We start from the raw sequence: 24,315 nt of genomic DNA on the forward strand, positions 1-24,315 counted from the left end.
GCCACAAGATATAAGATACAAGTATAAAAACAAGACAGAACACAAAAACAAACAAACACCCACCCACCCACCTAACCCCAAACCTAAAATAAACAAAATAGTCAGGATCTTGGCAGAAGCAAACGAAGCAGACTCTGTCCAGTGTCTTGTGTTTTCACAGGAACAGTTCCTGCTCTGCCCTGTCTCACTGTTTGTTTTTGTGTTAATAGTCAAGATGAGTTTGAGGAGAATGGTAATAAAAATCTAGGAAATGCAAATATATGCAAATTTCCTACTCCACCTTGATAACTGACTTGTTGTGATGGGCCCATAAAACCCTAGTCAACCATTCAGTGAAAACTTAGACACAAGAAGGTGGCTTTTCCAGGACAGTGTGCCCACTCCTCTAAGAAACACCAGCACAGCAGCTGATGCTAGTGCATTCTTTACTTCTTTCTGTGCAGTACCAAGTGGAGACTGTGAGAGCCGACTGCCTCAGCAGCATCAATCTTCACAACACAGACATTCACACTGCCCTGATGGTGACAGCTCTCTGGGGCTGTCACTGAAGTCTCTAGTGTCTTTCTCACCAACCAGCTTGGCTCTTAGGACAACCTAGTGCTTTCTAACTTTACCCCTCCACAGGCTGGGCAGAATAGAGACAAGCGTGGACCCACTTAATTATACACCAAAGTTAACCAGCTTGTTTTAGAGCCCTTGCTACCATAACCTCCAGGGTTTCCCATGTTTCCAAGTCCCTTTGCTGAAGATGCACAACTGCACAACTGCTCCTGGGTGATTCTGGAGCTGTGATTTGTGACTACAGTGGGGCCAGGAGCTTCTGGGCAATGCAGGTGAGAGCATAAGCAGTACCAGTAAGGTGTCAGCGCATAGCAGAGACAGTGGATGGGACTCATTTTGAGGAGCTGTGCTCTCAGGGCCTGTCCAATGCTTACTAGCCCTCAAGAACTGTTCCAAAACATGGCAATGTCTGTTTGAAAGCAGTTACAGTTCAGGTTACAGGTTACTGCATGGGTCAGGGAGCCTAAGGCCTGGAGCTGGCCTCTGACCATACAAAATCCCACAGCCTTTTCTCCTCCTTTCTCCTGAGCCACACTGAGTCTTTCCTTTACACACTCTTGGAGAAATTGAGGCAGTCCCCTGGTTGCCTAAGCCCATCTTCCCGGGTCCCCTGGTTTGGGAAGCAGATGATAAATAAATCCAAGCACACTGAGCAGCACTCTGCAGGCGCTCGCCTCCTTCACTGAACGTGCACATCATCAATCACACTATTGTCTGCTTGAAAGGCGAGCCTTGTAAATGTCATATCCACTCAGGCCCAAGGAGAGGCGCATCCAAATGCAGCAAGGAGTTTTAATTGGATAGTGTAATTAAACTAAAAAACCCCAGCAGACTCCCTTTGACAGGCTAGATGAAGACCCCTTTTAATAGGGCTAGGGAACATATCTGTTAAGAGGACAGGCATCCTGCTTCTGATTGTGCTCCAGAGCACTCTTAGGAAAAGGCAGTCCAATAACTGGGGCATTTAATTCAGGAGAGTTCGTTGTTCTGACATCAGGCAGTACTTACTGTATTTGATCTGGAACTTAGAAAGTGAGTCCATGTCAGAGACAAAAAAGCACAACACTGCTGGACTCTCTAACATGTGAGGCCGGATCTCCTGGGAGTCAACAGAGCCTGAGGGTAGGCTGTGAGCCACTAGGGCATAAACACAAGTGCCTATTGTATGGCAGCATGGCCCTGGACACCCACCACCCACCTCACCTGAACTTCTGTTACACACATTCACAGGAGCACCTAAAGCATGACAAGTATCCCTGGTATGTGCTTTTTCAGAGGCTGAGAGCTAGGGTGCCTGTCACATTGGAGAAGTGTGGACATGTGTGGTCTCTGCTGGAGCTGCCCTGTCAGACGGAGAAAAGAGTCAGTAGGTTTGCTGCCTGGGCTGGGCTATGACAAGTGACTTTAGTAAAAAAATCTGATCCCTCTGCCACCTGTCCTGATTGCCTTTATTGGGAGAGGGGTAGGGAGATGCCACACAAACAGACATGAGACCCTGCATATGAGAGCCGGTAAGGATGTCGTACAGGTAACCCACACCAATGCCTTTCAAATGGAAAAGCAGTGTCCCAGAAGGTCGGAGAGCCCAGTGTTGGGTCCTCAGAGTGCCTCTGAACTAGGGCTCCGGCAAACACAGAGGTGGGATTTCAGAGCTCCTTCCAGAGTGTTCTAAAGTCAGCCAGTTGCTTTGCTTTCTTTACACAGACCTCAGAGTCTGCGGCCTGAGCACTCATGTGGATTCTTCTGTTTTGAGGAGAGTGACGACTTTGCTCAATCACTGCTTTTGCTCCTCATGAATTCTGCGTGCAACTCTGCAAACCTCTGAATATTCCTAATATTGGTCTTTCTCTCTAGGTTGATAAACCCATTAGGAGCATGTAAGTGAACATATATAATCTGTGAAAACTGGATACTGAATAAACCATCAAATACTTTTAGGTTTAAATGAAAACTACATAAAAGCATTTCAGCCATCAATTTGGCTATCACTTCTAGCCAGTATGAATTCTGCTGGAAAAGCTATTTTCGTGCAGATGTGGAATTCAATGGGAAAGACTGACTCGTGTACCAACATCAATCAAAATGTCGACTTCCCTGGCAGCTCTCAACAGTAAGGCAGGTTCAAAGGTCACAGGATAAAGAAAAAGCCAAGCTCTGGTTCAGCTCTAATATCTCCTCCGTAGAAGTCTTGCAAAAGTACCCCCTTCTGCATTAGCCTGGCTTTCATTAATCTTCTTGCCATCTTCTTTAACTAGTCATGCAGAACCGTTCGATAGCAAGGCGTATAATGGGGAAGGCCCTGTGCCTATTACCGCGTTAACATTCTCTTAAGCCCAGTGCAACAATAGAATGGGAGGCAGAGGAGAGCTGGATGCAGGGTGAGGTTTGGGCAATTCAATCACAGCCTGGCTTACCTATGTACTCTGACCCACAAGACACAAGGGGCCTTTGTGTCTAACTGGCTTGGCCATTAAGGCCGCTCAAGATCACAACAAAGCTAATCTTTTCCATTTAAGCTAAATCAATGTGGACAAATCATTATTCAGTAGCTTTAATTTAATTAGTAAATTAAATACACTACTTTACAGATCTTGTCAAGTACTTATGAAAAGAAAGATTCATTTAAATGAGAGGTCACCAATAAGCCCTGCTAATTTAGCTCCAGGTCTTAACTGAATCTAGCCTCCAGTATCCAGGGGGTTCTATTTACTAGAGTCCTGGCTGTGGCCAATTTCTAACCCTAGAGAGTTCTTACTTTTGGTCCAAATAGTTTTGCACAAAGAAGCAAAGCAAAGCAAAACAAAAACATAAACAAACAAACAAACAAACAAAAAAACCCAACCAAAACCAAAACAAAACAAAAAAAACCCCCACCTCCCACCAATACAACCACAGCAGCAGCAAAATCAGATTTTCTTTAAATTATACTATTGCAGGAAATGTAATCAAATCAGGTTACCTCCATTCTGCTGCTTCCTAAGATTGTGTACATCTCTACTTAATTGAGACACAGAGCGCTTCTCAGCTATAAAGATGACAGCTACTTTATTAAGGTCTAAATCTGATTTCTTAATGATGGCTGCTTCCTTTAAAGACCCAGAACCTGTGTAAGCTTCTCTTGATGAGGCCAGACTTGGTGTGATGGAACGTGCACACACAGCCTGAGAGCCTTCCCAGTCACAGAAAGGACCCTGGTTCTGTTCAGCACTAGGACGGGAGCTAGCATGTATCCAGAAGCCAACCATCCACGGCAAGCCAGACTTGACAGAACACTGATTTGAGTAATAAAGCAGAGCTTTTCCTCCCTAAATCTAGAGAGAACTTACTCTTATTTTCGCAGTGCCCACAAAGATCTTCTGAATCCTGATAAGAGTCTGTATTTACCCATGCAGTTTTTTTTTTTTTTTTAAGGTTTTATCTATTTAGTCATTAAGTTCCAGGTCCTTAAACACTCACAGGGACAGAGTGATAAATCTTTTCTCTAAACACTGGCCTAAGAGGGAGAAGCAGGGTGCAGGAGTGCACAGAGCTGCTGCTAGGGAGCCTGGCCGTGCTGATCCCACAGTCTGTAATTTCGAGTTTCACCGGTGCTAATGCTCATCCCTTTGCCAAGTCAGTTGTTCACACACTTTTGGAATGTGGCATCAATTAAACCTGAGTTGTGTTTCTTATGACGACCAAATGAATGGTATGACAGCAGCTTTCTTCATAAACCTTGCAAAATGGCCATATTCGAAGAGTTTAAAACATTTTTTTTTTCTGTTCAAAATTCTGACAAACATGTCTCAAGTAAGAATGCATGGATAACTTCATTATTCTCTCCACACTTAACACCTTTTTGTGAAGCAGGCTGCTTAATAACACGTCTGATCTGTTTCTACAACTATATTATTCCAGTTGGTCACACGTTCCAGTCTTTGGGAAGACACTTGTGTTATGAGAGATAAAAACATGAAAAAGAGAATATATTGCAGAAATCAAAAACCTTATCTACTTCTAGACTCTTTTCCTTTGCCATAATTCATTCAAGAAGCCCTAAGAATAATTTTTGATGTAAACTCAGCTACAAACATACATCACTATGCTGATAAAAATCACAGGCTAAACTTATGAAATATAGTGACTTTCATTTCTTTAGTGCTGCTAAAATAACTTTTTTTCTAAGGTTCAACAGACATAAAAGATAAAAAGGGTTACCATTAATCCTTTAGGGGGAAAAAAAAAAGCAAGGAGGAAAGAAAGAGAAAGAAGCAGCAGCCCCAGAGATTAACCCCGTGGTCTGGTGAGGCTCTGAGGAGGGGCTTTTTAGATCCAGCTGCTGTATTAATTAGTGAAGATACTGGAAATCATAAAAACACGCAATGTCAATTTGATTCATTCACTAACATCCTGGTGTGGGCATTTTACAAGAATTACAGGGAACAACTTTGATTTCTCAATCCTGGCGTATTCAGCACAGTTTCAAGTTGACCAAAATTCACTGTAGACAACTGCAGGACAATCAGCTCAGTGGGGCCTTGGAATGGGGGTGGGGGGAGGGAGGGAAGGAAGACCCTGAATAGAGAGTATAGCACATTCCATTTGTCCAGAGGTCTATATAAATTCCTGGGGCAACGAATGGAAATGAGTGGAAGGTGGCAATGTCCATACATTAGAGGTAGGGCCAGGCAAGAGAGAGAACATACTATGTGAATGTACCTCACAGGCTGAGTTCTTGATAGGAAATTCTGGCCTGTAAGGCCTGAGTGATAAGTGGTTTTAAAATGTCAGTGAAGGCTGTGCCAAGCAGTCAGAACTTTATTTTGCAAGTATATAATTTTAAACGCTTAAAAAAGGATTTATTATATTTGTGGGTATCTGTGTATGAGTACACATGGGCATGGAGGCCAGAAGGTGTCAACTGTCTCCCAATATTACTCTCTGCCTATCACTTTGAGGCAAGGTATCTCCCTGAACGTGGGGCTCATTTTTTTTTTTTTTTTTTCTCAGCTGGGCTGGAAGCTGTCAGGCCCCAGCAATCATTTTTGACTCCTTCCCTGCCTGGAGCATGGGTTACAGTTATGCTGGGAATGGAATGCGTCTCTTCTTTGTATTTTTAAAAATCAAAACAAAAACAAACAAACAGGCAAGCTAAACAAAAAGCAAAAGTAAAGTTTCACCTGTGAACATCTTAAATTTGGAGTTCCCAAATACCATCCCATACCCATGGACCACTTGTGTCCTTTAGATCCTTATGTATTTTGAGTTCAGAAAATACGGCTTGAGAAGCACTGCTTCAGAATACTGGGCAGGGAGCAGTTCTCTTTAGCCATAGTGAGACAAGGACCCCCCCCCCCCCCCCCCCCAATCAAGAGCTATGTACCTGGTTTACACACTGGGATCCTGGAGAGACTGTCAGCATTGAAAGATGGCCCTGTCTGCTCTGTACTCTTAAGGCAAGGATGTGACCAGCTCATGAACACAGATGTGCAGCAATTACTGTGAATGACTGATCCCATGAGCTAATGGGAGGTAAGTGGCTGTGATACTTTCCTTCCTTCCTGGATAGCTGGGTGTGTGGCATCTACACCTTTTCAGTGCCTGAGTTACAGCCTTCCTAGGCACAGCAAGTGTCTGTGAATGAGAGAACCCAAATCTGGTTCTCATTCTTCCACCAATCTCCCCACTAAAGGTTAGGCCTCTATGCAACATGCAGGCAACCACTTGACATTTCTAAGACAAGTTATAAAACGTTTTTCTTCAGAATATCCTCAGAGCTTAGGAAGATGCCAGGACAAACACATCTTTTCTGGCCACCAGGAATGAGTGGGTGGAATCATAAAAAGGCTCACACTTGGCGGAGGGGGTCTAGTAGCGTTCAGGCTCCAGAAGTAGCTAGCAATTTTCTTATGGGTTTCTTCCGGCAGGCACCCTGCACTCAGAGCCTCACTGGGATGACAGGGATAGCAGTAAGAGGACAAGAATGGCTTCACTTCTCTCTCTACCCAGCTAAGCTTTCTGTTCTTGCCAAGCTGGAGGCTGAAAGCTATGAAAGGAACCTTTTCATAGCTGGATTTGACAAAGAAATTAAAACAGTTACCATGGGGGAGCATGTGGCATGTGCCCAGCCTGTAAGCATTGCAAGGTACCCTTTCAGTCATGATGACCTCAGAAATCAGCCACATAATAAACATTTCCCGGCCTTTACTCTTCCTGGTGTTCCTTCTGATTATATAATTCATTTGTTCTCAAATTCAGATGTGGGAACATAGGCCCCCAAGTTAGATGTTCAGTATGTACCTCAAGTTACCAAGCTAAGAGCTACTAGGGTGAGCTCAGGGTAGCAGGAAATGCTGAGGTGCAGCAGTCTGAGAACCTTATTTGTCGGCCTTCCCCTATGTAATCAAGAACATGCACATATAAAGTTTTCACAGAGAGGCTCCACTCTGAGCTATGTGTTCTCTGTAACCTTGCTAGGGCGGGAGTACTAAAAAATGATTAAGTGATTAATCTAAATACTACACTCAATTACTTAACTGCAAAAATATAACGTGCCCAACAGTATCTGCTTGGATAGGTTGGTGGAAGAATGCCAGCACAATAGTGGCCTCTTCTGTAGGACCAGGCAGAAGTTTAGTTATGAGTTAGAGGTCACAGAGATGCCAATAATCTGCGTGTACTGACACTTCCAGCATGATGGATGCCTAAATCTAGTCTCTGGCTGCTGCAGGAAATCCTCCACCTTTTACTGGTGTGGCACAAGGAAAGCATATCCGGGGCTGACTGGTCAAGTTCCCTCAATGGGAAGGGACAGGAGAACCAAGTAAATCAACCCCCCTCCACCCTCCACGCAAATTTCCAGCAGGAACCTGCCTGGTGCCCCAGCCTTCCAGCGCAGAGGGCTTCAAGGGTCTCTGCTGACAGCAAGATGGAGCAAGATGGAGCAAGATGGGGGCTTACACCAGGCTCTGGGCACAATAAGACAATCCTGTTTGATTGAAAGAAATTTCTGGTAATGAATTAAACAGGTCCAAGGAAAAAAAGGACATGGTGGCCATATATTCTCTCTGCGCCCAGCACCCAGGGGGGAGGGGTGAGAAAAGTGGACATAAATAAAGGACTACTCACTGGGGCTCTTTTCCTCGGCAAGGTCACAGGCACAGAGCAGGTCAGAATCGATTGAGATGGGTTTCTGCTTAATCCAAAACTTAGTGCTGGCTTTCTGATTCGTAACAGGGTCTATCTCTACTTTGTCTCCAGAGATACCTGTAAGGCCAAATCAGGGACAAAAAAGAAGCCATGAGATGAGGAAGGTGCCAGTAACTTCAGTGTAATAATCTGACCTGCTGATAAATCATAAAGTGGTTGAGCACGAGGTCTTTAGGGCTTTAGGAACACAGGATTCTTCAAACAGGCAGGGCTTCTAAACAGCATCTGAGACTCTCACAGTGTGGCTGCTGAGCAAGCAAGCTGTGGGGTGTGGGGCGACAACCCAAAGTTATATAAAAAGCTATTCGGAGATGAACTTTTCCTGATCTAATAGAGACGCAGTATGGAATTTCCCCACATACTGCTAACAGCATTTTATCTATATTGGAATGACATAAACTAGAATAGAGGGTCATTTAAAGATAGTTCTCATAGTTTTTTTTTTTTTTTTTAAATAAAGAACCTGAGTGATATGCTACCAATATAGTTTCTGAACTGTAAAAATCTTACACTGAAAATAAAGGGAGAAGACAGAACTTCCCTCTGTGACGCTACATAACTTCCCACATAATATTTAAGGAAAGCCATAGGAAAAGCAAAGGGTCTTTACACAAAATCTTCGAAATTCAAATCTTGTAGCCAGGCTTTCAGGTGGGGGGGGGGGCCCCTGCCACTCCTTGGGGGGGAGGGGAGAGACTCCAGCCTGTTTTCTGCATATGCTGGACAATGAACAGGAGCAAATGTGGTGCAGAGTGCAGGAAGTGTCTGGGTTGGGGCTGACACACACGGAAGGTGCCCTCTGGGTATTTCTGAGATGACATGCTCTGTCTGACACACCAAATATGGTCTAGAAGTCCTCTGCTGAAAAGAGAAACTGTTCATGAAGTGAGATGTAAACCTCTACTATGTGCTCTAGAGTGAGGCCCACAGGGAGCCTTAAAAGTAATTAACTTCTAGGTCATAGTTTAAGGTCAGGGTCAAAGCAGAAAGAAAAAAAAAAAAACTAAAAAAGAACATGAAGAAAAAACCCTGAAATAATCAATTGTACATGTTGTAATAGAAAAAGACAAGTAGAGTTGTGAGAAAAGAAGATTAAAAACCCCACCCAAACCCAGCTCAATTAGTACCTCCACCCTCAACCAAAGCACAGGCACACAGAACACACAGCCTGGGAGAAAATTTTAACGTAAACAAGAATAAAAACAAATAATTTCCATGACTGGAAATGTCCTCCTCCACCCACTGTATTATTTTGTGAGGAGATTCATTCCAAAACCAGTAGACAAAGGAGGAAGGCCGCATGCAGAGAGAAAGATGGACAATGCAGGGACGGTCGCTGACCCCATCATCGGAGGTAGAGCCCAGCAATTTGTTTGTTTTATTAACCAAATGCTTGGGTTGCTCTGGATGTTTCAGTTAGGCACAATGTCCTGAAGGCAGCCAACCCTGGGTCTCAGATCCAGGCTAAGAAGCCATCAGGAGACCATGTGATTACATTTCACTCCAGCCTCTAGTTTGCTCATTAATTGTTATGACCTGGACATCACTATTGTTCCCTGAAAGGAGACTTGAGTCATGGCAGTGATGATGTGGTGAATGTTCATGTGCATGTATGCTGTGGTAACGGGGTGAGTGTTCATGTGCGTGCATGCTGCGATGATGGGATGAGTGTTGATGTGTGTGCTTGCTGTAGTGATGAGTGTTCACGTGCATGCAACGCTGTGAGGATGGGCTTATTGTCCATGTGTGTGGTGAGTGTTCCTGTGTGTGTACTCTGTGGTGCTGGGGTGCATATTCATGTAGTTGCACACTGTGGTAATACGGTGCACGTTCACGGTGAGCAGGGCTTTCCCTCCTTATCTGCTTCTTATTTTGACATTTATAACAGTCAAACAGACAGAGCAAAATAAATGTGCATATCTCTTATGTGGAAATAAACCCTGCCCCACATTCCTCTTTTAGAAAGAAAGGGGGAAAAAAAAATCACCACCAGACAGAGATGGTTAAAATTTTGTTAGAAGGCCATGCAACTCCTGAAGCCGCAGCCAGTCAATACTGTTAATGTACCTTGTTAATTTGATAGGATTTGTCAGGTAACTCCACTGGAAAATTATATAAAACTGTTCCAGATGAAAAGATGATAGTGACATGAATTAAAGTGATAGAACAATAGTGGAATATAAACCAGAAATGACACCCAAAGTGGCTGTTGATTTATTGCCATACTGAGTTTGGTTCTGGGCTCCCATGTATATTAGTGCTACAAATCTGGGTCCATTTAGCAGAGAGATGCTCATACATACATCACCGGCTCCTGCTCCAAGCCAAGGTCACTCCCCATTGCATCAATCTTTTCAACAGAGCCTACTTCACAAAGCAGAACTCCTGCAACCATCTCAGATGTAACAGACTGCTCATCCTCTTTCATCTTTCTTTTATCATGTAAAGTACACTTTTAACTTCCATTATTTTTATCTGCAAATTGTTAGCGCATAGTTCATCCATTACCTGCTGTATCTGTGCATCAGTCACCTGTGCTTAACTTGGCCACAGAACCCTTTCCCAATGACACCCTTTCCTGGGGTTACTGCCCCTGACACTGTTTACAGAAGGAACCCCAAGACTGCAGCTTGGGAATGGAGATGTGGGAGATGAACAGAAAAAGCTCAAGATGGGCAGACAGGTGGAACATCATTTAAACAATTGGTGTGCTCCACGAAAGCAGCATGCACAGGAGACTTTTTTCCTGAATCGAATCACATTTTCCCACTGACTTGGTTCCAGTGATACTCTGTCTTCATTTTGGATTGATCTGTAATTGGCAGGGGCTCCCGACACTTCAGTTTTAAGTTTCCCTGCCCCAAAGGCTTTCAGTCAGGTAGTTAATGATCTGTAAAACTCTTGCCGGCCTCGAGGAGTCACTATTTAAAGGAACCTGTAGGGGAATCTTTCCTGATGGGGAAAATCCTTTATGCGTTAAATAATCTCACTATGGAGATGTGAATCTCTGCTTCTTAACGCTGAGTTAGGACCCACAGGCTTGGTTGTTCCTACTGGACAAGTGCAAGCAGGCTGGGGGGGGGGGGGGGCTGAGGCAGTCTGTGGTTGGCTCCACTTTTGTTGAGCACATTGATGCCTAGAGACAAAAGGTCTCAAAGATGGCTATGAAATTCACTCCAGGCTATGGACAAAGATGCTGGAGCTCGGCTGCAGTGTGTGCGCGGCTATAGGACCTGGGCTAGCGGGACTCTGATCAGGTCAGTCAGTGTAACTCAAGTGGACCCACTTCCCACTTCAGCCTTTGAAGTGTTCAAAAGAGGAGCTGGGGCCCAGAGCAGCACTGCTTTCCCTATGACTGCAGAACACAAAGACTGCTGCTGCCGTGTTCCCTATGGTTCACCATCCTCAAGGCTGGGGCCCAGACTTTAGGCAAAGGTGTGACCCTGGCAGGCTCACTGCCTTTCAGCAGCTCCAGCTCCACAAATCATGTGGAAAAGTATCCTCAGGCCCAGCAGGCATGGTTCCATACATCATTGATTAAGTATCCACAGCCGAATAATGCAGTGAGCACTAAATGTCCACTAGGCACCTTCAGTGTTGGGAGACACAGGAAGGCTAAGGAACCTGTCCAAGATCACACAATTCACAAGTGACCTGAAGCATGACACCAGGAGTGTGCCAGAATGGCTGTCAGGCACACTGCATGGGTCAGCAGAACTGTGTTGGTTTGTATATAGCATGCCCACTGAGGGATGGGGTTCTTTGATGAGCTCAGAGAGCTTGGAAGTAAGAAAGCCATTCTTCAAATCCAGAACTGTCTGCTTCCCAGAAGGCCCTCATGACTTGAGTCAAGAAGACACAAAGGGAACTCTTGCCAAGCAGCCTTGCAACTCTCCCCTCTCTGCTTTCACCAGGGTATAAGAAAATGTCTAGATGTCAAACACACGCCCACACCAATATCTGACAAGCCAGCACAATATCCAATCACCGTTCTGACTTCTGTGCTTGCTTTTCATGGGTAAAGTTTGTGTGACATCTTTGGGAAATGAAGAAGGACTCTTTAACGTGTCATTTTTAACACATTATTGCAAGCAACTCAAGTTATAAACATACAGAGAAAGAAGGGAAGTGGACCTTCATTAAACACACATTTCTTCAAACTAAATGGTTGCACTGCGGAGTTAACATGCCCATGATGAAATACAGCACAACCCAAGAAAACCAGGCCAGAGGAAAAGTTTGACTCAGAAAGAATTCTTATGTCACAATACCAAATGAAACAGGAAAGAGAAATATTTACATTGGAGTTGGCAATGGAGCTCAGTGGTAGAACACTTGCCTGACATGCTCAAGGCCTGGATTTCATCCCCCGAACGGGGGTGGGGGTGCGGGTGTCTAGGAAAGATCTCCAAAGGTTCCCCTCTAAATGCAGGGTCAGCTCTGGTTAGCAGGAAGTTCTGTCCTTCACTGTGCCGAGGCACATACCCAACAATATATATATATATATATACTTTTTAATTTTAAAATTTATTTTTTGTGTATGGGCGTTTTGCCTGCCTGTATGTCTGTGTACCTGCAGGTGTTTGTTACCTGGTGCCTGCAGAGGTCAGAAAAGGGCCCTAGATCCCTGGAACTGGAGTTATGTATGGGCAGTTCTTAGCAGCTGTGTGGATGCTGGGAATCTGCATCCTCTGGAAGATGCAGCAAGTGCTTTTAATTTTGATCCATCTCTCCAATTCCCAACAGCATTTCTTAAAAATTAATTCTCTCTCTCTCTCTCTCTCTCTCTCTCTCTCTCTCTCTCGTGGTGCTGGGGCTGAACTCAGGCCTCAAGGCATGTCAGCTGGGAAAGCCCTTTTACTGTTGAGCTATGTCTCCTGTTTTTTTAACAAAACAATCATTGTTCTAAAAACTTAAAGTTAACTTTTCCCCTACCATTTCCAGTTCAGAATTTGCTTTTCTTCCCTGACTTTTAGTGTAGGAGAGGATGACTACACTGATCTCTCTGCAGCTGACAGTCATGGAAAGTGACCCTTAACTGAAGAACACTTCTATCTTGAACCTATCAAGCACCCAAGGGGCTGAGATGCTGGAAAGGGCTCCTCTGAGTGAGCTCTGGTCTATGAAGCCTCCTGTCACTGTTGCAAAGATGTCCAGGGCTTTCCTAGTCTTAGCCCCAGCAGGTAAGAAGAAAGAGCACAAGGCTGGCCTGAAGTGGCCAGGGTCAGCCCTTCCCTCAGAAGCATGGGAGGCCATTTTTCTCCTTTACCAGCGTTCCTCTGGTACCCACTTATCCGTCGCCATCCGTCATGACCTTTTCATGCTCCCACACTGACAGCTTCCAGATACAGTGAGTCAAACTTCACTGGAAGCAAACTATCACGCCAACTGTCAAAGGCAGAAAACATTGCCTGATTGCTGTCCTACATCAACGCCAGCATATAAATCCTTCCTTAACAAGACAGCTCAAAATAAACAAAGCGCAACCCTAATGCAGCTACAACTCTCCAGGGAAACAATTTGTCCAAGGTTTAGAGTTATCATGAAGGACCCCTCATCTGTTTTAACTAACCAAAATATTTCCATAAAAGGAAATTAGCACCGTGTATCATCATCCACAACGTAGCAGGGAACCCCTTTGGGCAGCCCCTGCCCTAGGCTCTTCTTGTACAGTGGCTCATTGAGCACCTCTATCTCTGAAGGCAGCCTGAGCCGTCTCTATTTAAAGGCAGCGGTGCTCAGTGGTTAGAGCCAGGAGCTTTGTATCAAGACAGTTCAAAGTTCAAGCTTCAACACTACTTCCTCAAGCTTTGACTACTTTGGGGAAACTGGAAAAAAGGATGTGCTGGATGCTAACTCACACGCCTGGGGCTTGTGAGGACTGTATTAGTTACTTACTATTGCTGTGATAAAGATGACTAAAAGCAAGTTAGGGAGGAAAGGGTTGATTTTGCTTACTCTTTCAACCACAGTCCATCACTATAAGAAGCCAAGTCAGCAACTCAAATAGAGGAGGAAGCCAGAGGCAGAAATTGAAGCAGAGACCATGGAGGAATGTTGCTCACTAGCCTGTTCCTCCTGACTTGCTCAGTTTGATTTCTTATACAACCCTGGACCACCTGCCTAAGGATGGCATCTCCCATAGTGGTCTGGTAACCCACATCAATTATTAATCAAGGAAGTGCCCCACAGACTTACCTACAGACCAATTTGATAGAGGCATTTTCTCCACTGAGGTTCCTTTTTTCCCCCAGATGACTCTAACTTGTGCCACACTGACAAAAATTTAACCAAATGCAAGGACCCATAGCTACAGACTCCTGCTACGTCTAATGACTAACAGTACTGGGAGCCAGGCATGGGCTGGGGGCCTCAACGGGGGTCAGGACTAGGTGCAGGGAGCCAAGGAAAAATCTGAACAAGTGTGTGCCTGGCCCTAGGCCTGGATACCTGGGACCTGCTCTGGGTTAGTGTTGAAAGCACAAAAATGTAAAATGTCTGTCCAGTCAGCCAGTCCAAAATGTCTGGATCTTTCCAATAACTTGTCACCAAGTTTCTCGGCACAAATGTTCCTGTAACCTCTAAGACTTCCATTCTCTGACTGGAGGGTTAGGGCACTTCTGCTAGGGAATGTCCACCTGCAAACCCTCTAGGTTATTGACTGGAGACCAGGATTTGAGGGGGCACATTCCCTCTGGTGTTATCCTGCATAAACAAACTTCTTTTCCACAGGCCTGAGCTTCCCCTTCTGTACAATGGGGGCAACAAAACTGTCAACTCCTGGAGACGGAACAGCACAGCACATCAAATGTTCATTCTGTACTGCAGCAAAAATGAATGAAGCTGGGTGAGAAAAGGGGTGGGAGCATCTGAAAGAATTTGAAGGAGGGGTGATGATGATCAAAATACACTGTATGTAATTCTTACAGAATTAATAAAACAAATGTGTGCATTTAATAATGAAAAATTATCAGCAAGAAAAGATGAACCCCAGAAAGGTAAAAAGTTAGTAAACTGAAAAACTGGGATCAAGACTGCACCTGAGAGCTGTTTCTCACCATCTCTGAGGACACACATTGTCATAGGCACACTTAAAATACCAGCTCTAGGGAAATGAGACACAAGCCTGGCAACACTGTGGCACCTGCCACTTCATACTCAGTGGATATCCTGAGTTACTGGCTATTGGCTTGTACAGGAGTGGGAGTCATGCATCAATTTCCTACGACTTTGAATCTAGACTACAAAGCTCGCTGTTGTTAAATCCTGAGGCAGTTTTTGATACAGTTCCACAATCCCCGTCTTTAGGTTACACAGAGCCTGGAGGCCCAGAAAAGCCCTCTGGGAATGCCAATGAACAACCGTTGGCCAGAGTGGATTTTGTTGAATATATGTGACAATCGATAGCATCACACAACAGTCAGAGAAGTCTTTGAGACTTGTCTAAATTTACACACAGGATCAGACACACAGGCTGTTTGGGCTTAATGAGACCTCAGAGATCACCTAGGCTTTTATTCTCCATAGGATGATGCTGAAGCTCAGGGCTAGGGACATGACTTGTCTGATGTCACCCATTAATGACAGAGCTGTAACCATAATTCTTCTCTCCATACTACCAGGCCAAGGTTTAGCAGACTAGCACTCCTGCCACACACTGGTGGCATACATCACAGCTTAAAAAGCACCCTCAAACAACATGCTAGGCACTCAGAACAGGAGAAAATCATTTGGGGGCATAATTATGATGAAGCCTGGAGAGCACTGCTTCCCCGGGACAAAGAGGGCGTGGACTGAAGGCTCACAGGCTCTATTCAGGGAATTCATCATCTCAAGTCATCGGGGAGCCTCAGCCAAGAGCTGACAGCTCCAGTGTGTGGTAATACATCTGGTGACAAGTGAGTGCCCCAACTAGACTGTTGTCCTGAGCACAAAAACTAATAGGTAGTCCCAGCCAGCACAGTGGCATTCAGCTCAGGGCTGGGTGCGAGACAGGGCTCATTCCAGGGGACCTGAGGCTGTGTAGGCTCAGTGCTGTCTCTGCATAGGGGCTAAGTTCTCTGTGTGGGGAAGCTAGTGCAGCACTAGACATTCTACTGTAAGAGCTTTTGAAGTCAGCTGGGAAAGCAGCAATGACCTTTCCCAGGACTGTTTTCAACACTGCCAGAGGGGTAGGGTAATCTGTGTCTTCGTAGGAACAGGGCCCCTACCCTACTGAAGCTTGAATGTTAAGGACTGGGAGCTAATCAAGGGCAGTTGTATTCTCAGGAATACAACTCTGGCTCCTTCTACTGAGATGGTTCTACTCGAGTTTTAAGTTCTCTCCATTTTCCAATGCTCGATTCCTTCTCAGCCATGAAGGAACCTGACACTGCTGTGAGGACAGGAATTCTCCAAAGGGAGTCTCCGGGAGAGGAATTGGAAAAGATAAGCAGTTAGACAAATCCCGACATCTGCCGTCACCAGAATCTTCCCTCAACAAGGCACTGTGTTAATAAGCTCTAGTGTATAGGATTTCCCAGAGGCCACCTTCATAGTTCTGTCCTGTTATCATTAGTGTTAAACTCAGCACTAGATTATGGTCTGTCCCAATCAAGAAACCAATCACTGAGCAGCAGAATTGCCACTGCTGAATTAAGTGGCCCCACAGATGTGGAGTCAAATGTGGTGTATGTCCCTTTGTGATCACTGTAGGGATCAGGGGATAGTGAATGGCACCTCCTGAGCATCAAATGAGAAAGGGCCAGGAACACAGAGGACCAGTTACCTCCTGAGCACACGAATTCTTCACAGGTACCCCAGTAAAAACGACATAAAAGAAATGTTCCTGATAGACTAAGATCAGAAAGAAGGAGAGGAGAACCTCCCCTATCAGTGGACTTGGGGAGGGCTGGTGGGATTGGGAGGGGAGGAGGGAGGGGCTTATGGGGGGGATACAAAATGAATAAAGTGTAATTAATAAAAAATTAAAAAAAAAAAAGAAAAGAAATGTCCTGCTCACATGGCCACCCACATGGGCCTGCTCTTATTGGCTGACCATGTGTTAAGAGGCATCCTAAATGTGCCTACTGCAAACTTAAAAACACTGGAGTCAAGCTTTCTTTGAGTTCCTGCTTGTGGTTACTAGCTAGAAGATGAAGTAACAGCTGTGTTGACGAACAGATCTTTTTGGTGATGTGGGAAGGCTCTACAGTGACAGATGACAAGGAAAAGGAGGCAAATTCGTACACATGGCTCCGCTCCCACATGACCTCCTGCTCAGAGACTGCTGAGTAAATCAGACGAGAAGCGTGGGAGTTCTTTGTATTCAGTGAGGTTGTACTTCCCAAATATGACAATCACAAGACTTTGAAGCCAGCCTGGGTTTCACAGCAAGACCTTGATCCCCTCCCCCTGAGGAGGTGGTGATTCTGAGCCATTAGGTACAGTGTGAGGCCAAGGTTACATGGTCAGGGTTGCAATTCTGTGTTGTATAACAAGTGGTATTATCATCACGTTATCTTGGTTCTCTACCTTGTTTCTGGTCTTGATTTCTGTGTAGCTTTTTTTCCTCATGCCACAAAAAATACTTACTGATAGCATACTATAAGCTTCTACACCACACACAATACGCATTAGCCCCAGAGCCAGGGAGAAAGAGGGAAGGGTTTACAGCTGGAGACAGTGCCTGCCTCTGTGCAAGCCAGGTTGGGAATGGCTGAGGCACTACTGGTACTTCAGCTGGGGTCTGGAGCTTGATACTAGGCTTCAGTCCCAATCCCCTAGAAATAGATCCTGATGACTGAATGGGAGGGAAAGCAAGTTAGCAACTATTAAATAATAGCTCCATGCTTCTCACACTCTGTATTATCTCATCAAATCCTTAGGGCCTCAGTTTTCTTAGTCAGGAAATGAGGCTACAGTGTTGATATACCAAGGAGATTAAATGAGGTAGCAAGAGTTCTTTGTATGATGTGAGCTGTTACTGACCTTGACTATTATAGCACAGAGAGGAATTGCACCCAGGGCAAGTTCCCTAAACCCCACTCTCCTCAGGTAAACTGCACGTCAGACAACAGTTCTGTGGTTTCAGCTATTAATGCACAGAGTGAGTTACTGAAGTGCCAGGTACATATGAAACAAAAGCTAAATGAAAGCAGCTTTTAACTCACTGTTAGGTACGTTAGATAGTTCCCCACACTCAATTGACATTATCAAAGTGACAAGGCTAGAACTGAGGGGCTCATGCATAGGTTAAGTGTTCCTCCTTGAGTCACACTCCTAGCCTCTATGTGTGTATGCACACTTGCTTGTGTACACATGTGTATGCATGCTTGCGTTCACTGTGGAGGCTGGAGGTCAGGGCAAGATGCCTTCCTCAATCACTTTCCACCTTAGTTTTTGAGACAGGGTTTCACTGACCCTGGCGGTTACTAGTGCAGCTTGATTGGCACAGCAAACCCCAGGCATCCTCCTGTCTCTGCCTCCCCAGGACTGTGATTATATACAGGCACTACTGTGGCCTGGCTTTTAAATGAATGCTGGATACTGAACTTAGGTCCTCAGGTTTGCACGCCAGCACTATGCAAACTGAGCCATCTCCCATTTCTCCTGGATAAGATATTAAATGATTAGATCTTTGTCAAGGTTTTCACAGTGTTTCACAGTCACAGACTGGTAGAAAACTGGCTTACATTTGAGTATTACAGAGCAAAGCTTGCGTGTCTCTCATCCAGGACTTTCTCAGAAGCAAACAGCAGATGGTACCTAGAGCGTGGGCCCCTTCTGCACCATCAGAAGACAGGCGGCTGCAGCTGCAGGGCAGAGCCCCAGGTTTCCACCTTCTGCTGTGTGGGCCTGCATACCATGGATTCATGTGAATGGTGGCTCTCTGTGGGGTAAGCAGGGGTGCTGGGCAAATGGTGCAGGCAGGCACTTGCTGCAGGGCCAGAGGAAATCTCTAATCTGACTGACACAGGATGGATGGGTGGAGAAGACTATCCATCAGTGTCAGGAATCATTTGAAGCACCTGGCTAGTCAGGTGAAATAGAATAAATTATTTACTGGTCTCAGAATGTAGCTGCTTACTTGAATACTTATGAAGATAGTGGTGTTTGATACCCTGAACTCTGGGTTGACCTGAGGGAAAGAATTCCTAGATTGCTGTGTACAAGTGTGTACTGTGAACTGAAGGGACTGCAGTGTGCTTTGTGAGGAGGGAAGAGTCTGATGACAGACACTTGACTTGACCTACCCGGGAACTTACTCATTACACCAAGGGCAGTTCATCTGTCACAGAGTTCCTTAGGAGTAACCCGTGAAGTTTCTGCTTTTGATGCCAAAGTTTGAGCTCAGCCTCTAAGAGAAATAAATTTTCTGATGGGCTGTTTTAGACGCTCCCCAGAGCTGGGACTGTCCACCAGAGGGCACCATGTGTACCACCGCAAGTATCCTGGAACTGGGATCTCCCCAGTCTCACTTCAGAGAACCACCCTTCTGGGGAGAGATACAGGAAACACCATCTTTATCCTTTTCTATTGCACAGGTCTCTATTGTGGCTACAAGTGAGACTCAGAGAGCCAGCTCCAAATCTTAGCAACCCGTTTAACACCTGCAAGATGGGGACTACAAGAGATGGCAAAAGGCAACAAAGATATGACAGCCATCACTGAGCTAAGCTAAGCTACCATTTGAAACCAGCTTCTGTGGGCCAGGTACTTCCACACAACCTTAGAAGGAAAGCATTGTAACATTGTTTTATAAATGGTAACAGCTAAGGCGGAAAGGGTGTGCACAACTTGAACCCAGTCCTGAAGACAGACCTCTGCTACTCCCACAACAGACTCTGTGGTCCTTTTTCTGGGGATGACTCTGCAGGTCAGAATCAGATGGATACAAGGTTTCCTTTTGCCTTTGGGGAAGAGTGGGAGACAGGCCTGCTGTCTGGTCATTCCAGGCACTGTTTCTCACACCGTAGGGTAAGTAGGCCTGTGCAACACTGTTTTGGAAGGACTTCCTAAAAAGAAGCCATCAAAAAAGCAGATGCTGAGGAGGGTAGCTGATTTGGTACTGTCTTCTGTGCAAGCATGAATTTGACTTTCCCGAAGTCATGTGAAAAATGCAGGTTTGATCGTGTACAGCTGTATTCCTAGTGCAGGGGAGGTGGGGACAAGAGGATTCCTGGACTGCTGGCCAGCACAGCCAAATTGGTAAACTCAGGGTTCAGCAAGAGATCCTTTCTCAAAAAAAAAAAAAAAAGGTAGAGGAGCAGCTGAGGATGGGGTATATCATGTGCAGCCAGCACAGCCAGCACACTGAATTCTGAATTCAATGATGGTACCAAGATGCCTCCCCTGGGCACCTGGAAATTCGAGTGTTGCTCAGACTCGCAGTGAAGATGTCTGTTTATCCTTCCAAAAGCATCGGTGGCAACTTTTTGGAGTCCCCAGCTCTTCCTATAGTCCATGGTGCTGACTAACAAGTGTGTGATCTCAGTATTCACTGCTGAGAACTTTATCAGGAGACAGATATGAGAGACAAACACTCCACACAGGCCTGCTGCCTCAAAACAAACTCAGGGCATTCAGACGGTCAGCATGTAGAGGCCAGAAGAGGATGTAGGAGCCCCAGGAACTGAATTTACAGATGGCTAGGAACCACCACATGGGTACTAGAAACTGAATCCAGTCCTCTGGAAAAGCAGTAAACACTCTTAACCACTGAGCTATCTCTCTAGCCTGAGAAAGTTTTACGTATAGTACAAACACAGCAACTCCTAACATGGAATAGTAGTAGTCTGCTCAGATCTCAGCTGAGGTGGTCCTGCCACCTATCGTCAGACCTTCTGAAAGCCCCACATTCAGCTATGTGAACCTGCATGGGCCTACAGTTTGAGAAACCGAGCTCTACAAAAATATAGATCCCCCCAAAACCATACATGCTGATGAGCATTTGGGAGGAGGTTGTCTTAGTTAGTTTTTTGTTTTTTTTTTTGTTTTTTTTTTTTTTAATTTATTTAACTTTATTTGACGTGCATTAGTGTGAAGGTGTCAGATCCCTTGGAATTGGGATCTGGGGTTACAGACAGTTGTGAGCCATGTGGGTGCTGGGAATTGAACCTGGGTCCTTTGGAAGAGCAGACAGTGCTCTTAACCACTGAGCCATCTCTAACCAACTAGCCAACTAGTCCTTAGTTAGGGTTTTAATGCTGTGATGAAGAGACACTATGGCCATGACAACTCTTATAAGGAAAACATTTAATTGGCTTACAATTCAGGGTTGTTTTTTTTTTTTTTTTTTTAAAGATTTATTTATTCATTATTTATACAATGTTCTGCCTGCACGCCAGAAGAGGGCATGAGATCTCACTGTAGATGGTTATGAGCCATCATGCGGCTGCTGGGAATTGAACTCAAGATCTTTGGAAGAACAGCCAATGTTCTTAACTTCTGAACCATTTCTCCAGCCCCAGTTTAGAGATTTAATACATTGTCCTCATGGTTGGGAAGCACAGTGGCATGCAGGCAGACATGGTACTGGAGAAGGTGCTGAGAGTTCTACATCTGCATTGGCAGGCAGCAGGAGGACAGAGTGACAGTGGGCTTGCTTGAGCTTCTGAAACCTCAAAGCCCACCTCCTAGTGACACATCTACTCCAACAAGGCCACACCTCCTAATAGTGCCACTCCCTATAAGGCCAATGGTGGCCATTTTTATTCAAACTATCACAGAGGTCAACCGTGTTCTGGAGTGTGGGGAGAAACTGAACTGAGGACCTTGTGCAGACTGGGCAAATGCTCTTACCCAAGCTCAAGTCAGCCCCAGACACCTGACTTCTTTCTGAGCAGTCTTTGCTTTTTATCTCTACGAGAGACACCAGAAACAAACATCCCCAGGAGGTACAGTACTCAGAAATTTTATGTTTCTAATTTTGTTTTTGAGATAGGGTCTTACTTTGTAGCTCTGGCTGACCTCCTGGAACAGGGCAGAACTGAGGCTCAGAGAGACAGAGAACTTTCCTTAAGGTTACATGGCAGTTACAGAGGGAGCCACAGTTTTAAGCCAGTTAGATTCAGTTGCCCATCTCTTAATTACAAAGCTGAACATTTGGCATATGGCAAGCTCCTGTCAATAAAACTGGGAAGGAGGTGTGGGGGAGATGACTAAGTGCTTGTGGTATCAGCCTGAGGACTTGAGTCAGGATTCCCAGAACTCAAGTAAAACTCAAGCCAGTACTGAGGGTGTCAGACACAGGAGGGTCTCTGGGGCTTGCTGCTCAGCCAGCAAGTAAGTGCTAAGGTTGGTCAAAGATCCTGTCTTGAAAGATTAAAGTGGAGAGCACCTGAAGGAAGACACCTGAGGTTGACCTCTGGCATCTACAGGCTCACACACCTGCACAGACATTTACAGTTGGGAAGGAATACTGTGAGAACCTTTTAAGGCTTGTGACATATTAGCTAGATTCAGAGTAATGCCAATATCAAGGTTTTATTGTGACAAATAGAAACTTAACAATTTTAGGATTAGACTCAATCTTTATCCCCTTATCCAACAGGCAAACAAGTTTCTATAGGAGAGGTATGGCAGGGTGACAATCCACCTCCCTCGCTGTGTGGGCATGGAACCTTCCCAGCTTCTCCTCTCCCCACGCATGCGGATTTTTGTTAGGGGACAGAGGATGTGAGCTGGTCAGACCTGGGTCCCACATAATACTACCACCAGCCTGTGTGAAATGAATTGGGCATGAAGCTATCTCTGTTCCTCAACACCACCTCTGTCCAGTGGGACATCAAAAACTGCCACCTTCTAGGTAGTAAAGAATGCAAGGGAAGCAATTAGCACAGTAACTCGGATGCAATGGGTACCTAGACAATACCGCCATGATGAGGTATTATCATCAAGTTGTCTATTATGGTGATTTTTATATTCCTGTTAGGTTTAAGTAAAAGCAGAAATTTAGAGCTTAATCAGAACAAATCGAGCCCAAACATTAGTTGAAAGTAACTACTAGATTTTCCACTGAGACACACATATAGCCTCTAAGATCATTAAGAAGCTTCCTGAACAAGCAAGCTGAGGCTGGAGAGTTAGGGCAGGAGCACAGCAGAATCCCCAGGAGCTCTGAGGACATCCCCAGGACCAGAGGAACCATGGAACTTCCCACAAGTCCATCCATTTGAGGATAGTCTCAAGTGAGTTCTCTTCCTAATCTTCTGCTTCAAAAAGAAGACAAGACAGAACCCTCAAGTGGGAAAAAAAAAAAAAAAAAGATACTTTAAATTTCATTGTTTAACATTTCCTCAGGGGGAAAAAAAAAATCTCTTTAGTCATCCAGGTCATATAGACACTGCATGCCGCGTCTCTCTCCATCTCCACAGGCACTCACCTAGCTGCACGTCAGTTGTGAATCGCAGTCTGTGGATCATGCTGACTTTGAATGACTTGTAATGGTGGCTGCTAAGCATATCCTGTACTGTAGCGATGTCAATTTGTGAATCCTCCTCAAAAACTCCGTCTGCCCTTGAACCTGGGGAGGAAAAGAACAGTTTAACACATAAAGATACATGAGGCTTGGCAAATGGTGTCTGCTTAAAATGCTTTGGGATAAATTAAAATAATACGGGCTATTTAATTTGGAGGGGAAAAGGCTGAGCGATGACTTAATAATGCCATTCCAGTAAACAGAGAATGCTATCGTATTAATCATCCAACAGTTAATCCCACAAACACTGCTTATTCCAAGGCAGGCCCTGGGCTGTGCAGTGAGGAGAAAAGGATGAGCATCCCTGCTCATGCTCTCAGCCAGCTCAGTTTCCACAGTTGGTCAAAATCTGGAAGTATGGTCGTCATGGAAGTCATCCATGCTCCTTGAAGAACCTCCCTTTTCCACATCCCCAACCCATCTGTTCTGTGGCTCCCTGTCCTGTGCTCCACTCTGCAGACTGCTTATACCAGGCAGAGGGGAACTATGGTACAGTCCCCAGAGTCTGGGCTGTTCACTTCTGAGGTGCAGTTGCTGGACCTTGTTCATGGCCTAGACTACTCCTTCAGCTCTACACCAGAACAGACTCTCCCCCTTTCCCAGGCTAGCTCAGACTTCACTCTTCACTGAAATCTGTTTCAGTGGCTCTGATACACAGCTACAGTAGCTGGGCAGACCTGGTTAAACTCCCACCTCTACCTCTAATTTGCTGTGTGATCTCAGGTGAGTGACTACCTCTGTGAACTTATCTTTGAAGTTTCTTATTCATCTTTATGCTTTCTCCTGAGAATAGCATAGGCAACTGGTGTGCTCACACTAAACTTGCTAAATAAATAATGGCCATAATATCAGCCATAATATCAAGTTCTTTATTCATGTTAGTTAAGCCTCAAGACAATATGGAGGGTCCTGGAATTTCCCATCTTAAGTTGATAAGAAGCTAAACCATATCCCAAGGCCACACTAGGTAACACAGGCAACTTCAGGAATTCCTTCAGATGGAATTGGTGGGAGGGAAAGTATTACCTTTTAAAGAAGTCAGTTTCCTTTTCTTTCACACTGAACTCAGTTACTAGGAACTGTATATTGTTTCTAAACACTATGGC

The 24,315-nt window shown here is 45.0% G+C and overlaps 1 protein-coding gene across 4 annotated transcripts in view; it reads right to left on the reverse strand.

Annotated features, from left to right (window-relative positions):
- Mapkap1 (MAPK associated protein 1) overlaps nucleotides 1-24,315 on the reverse strand; it is a 211,840-nt gene that overhangs the window by 17,098 nt on the left and 170,427 nt on the right. For all 4 annotated transcript variants that reach the window (XM_055600538.1, XM_055600536.1, XM_055600537.1 and 1 more), the window contains 2 exons: nucleotides 23,114-23,254; nucleotides 7,669-7,806 (listed from right to left, as the gene is read on the reverse strand). In XM_055600538.1, the coding sequence (XP_055456513.1) occupies nucleotides 7,669-7,806; nucleotides 23,114-23,254 (279 nt within the window). The remainder of the gene's footprint in view (nucleotides 1-7,668; nucleotides 7,807-23,113; nucleotides 23,255-24,315) is intronic.

Source organism: Psammomys obesus, unplaced genomic scaffold (genome assembly GCF_907164565.1).
Source record: "Psammomys obesus unplaced genomic scaffold, mPsaObe1.curated_primary_1811, whole genome shotgun sequence".
NCBI classification, from domain to species: domain Eukaryota; kingdom Metazoa; phylum Chordata; class Mammalia; order Rodentia; family Muridae; genus Psammomys; species Psammomys obesus.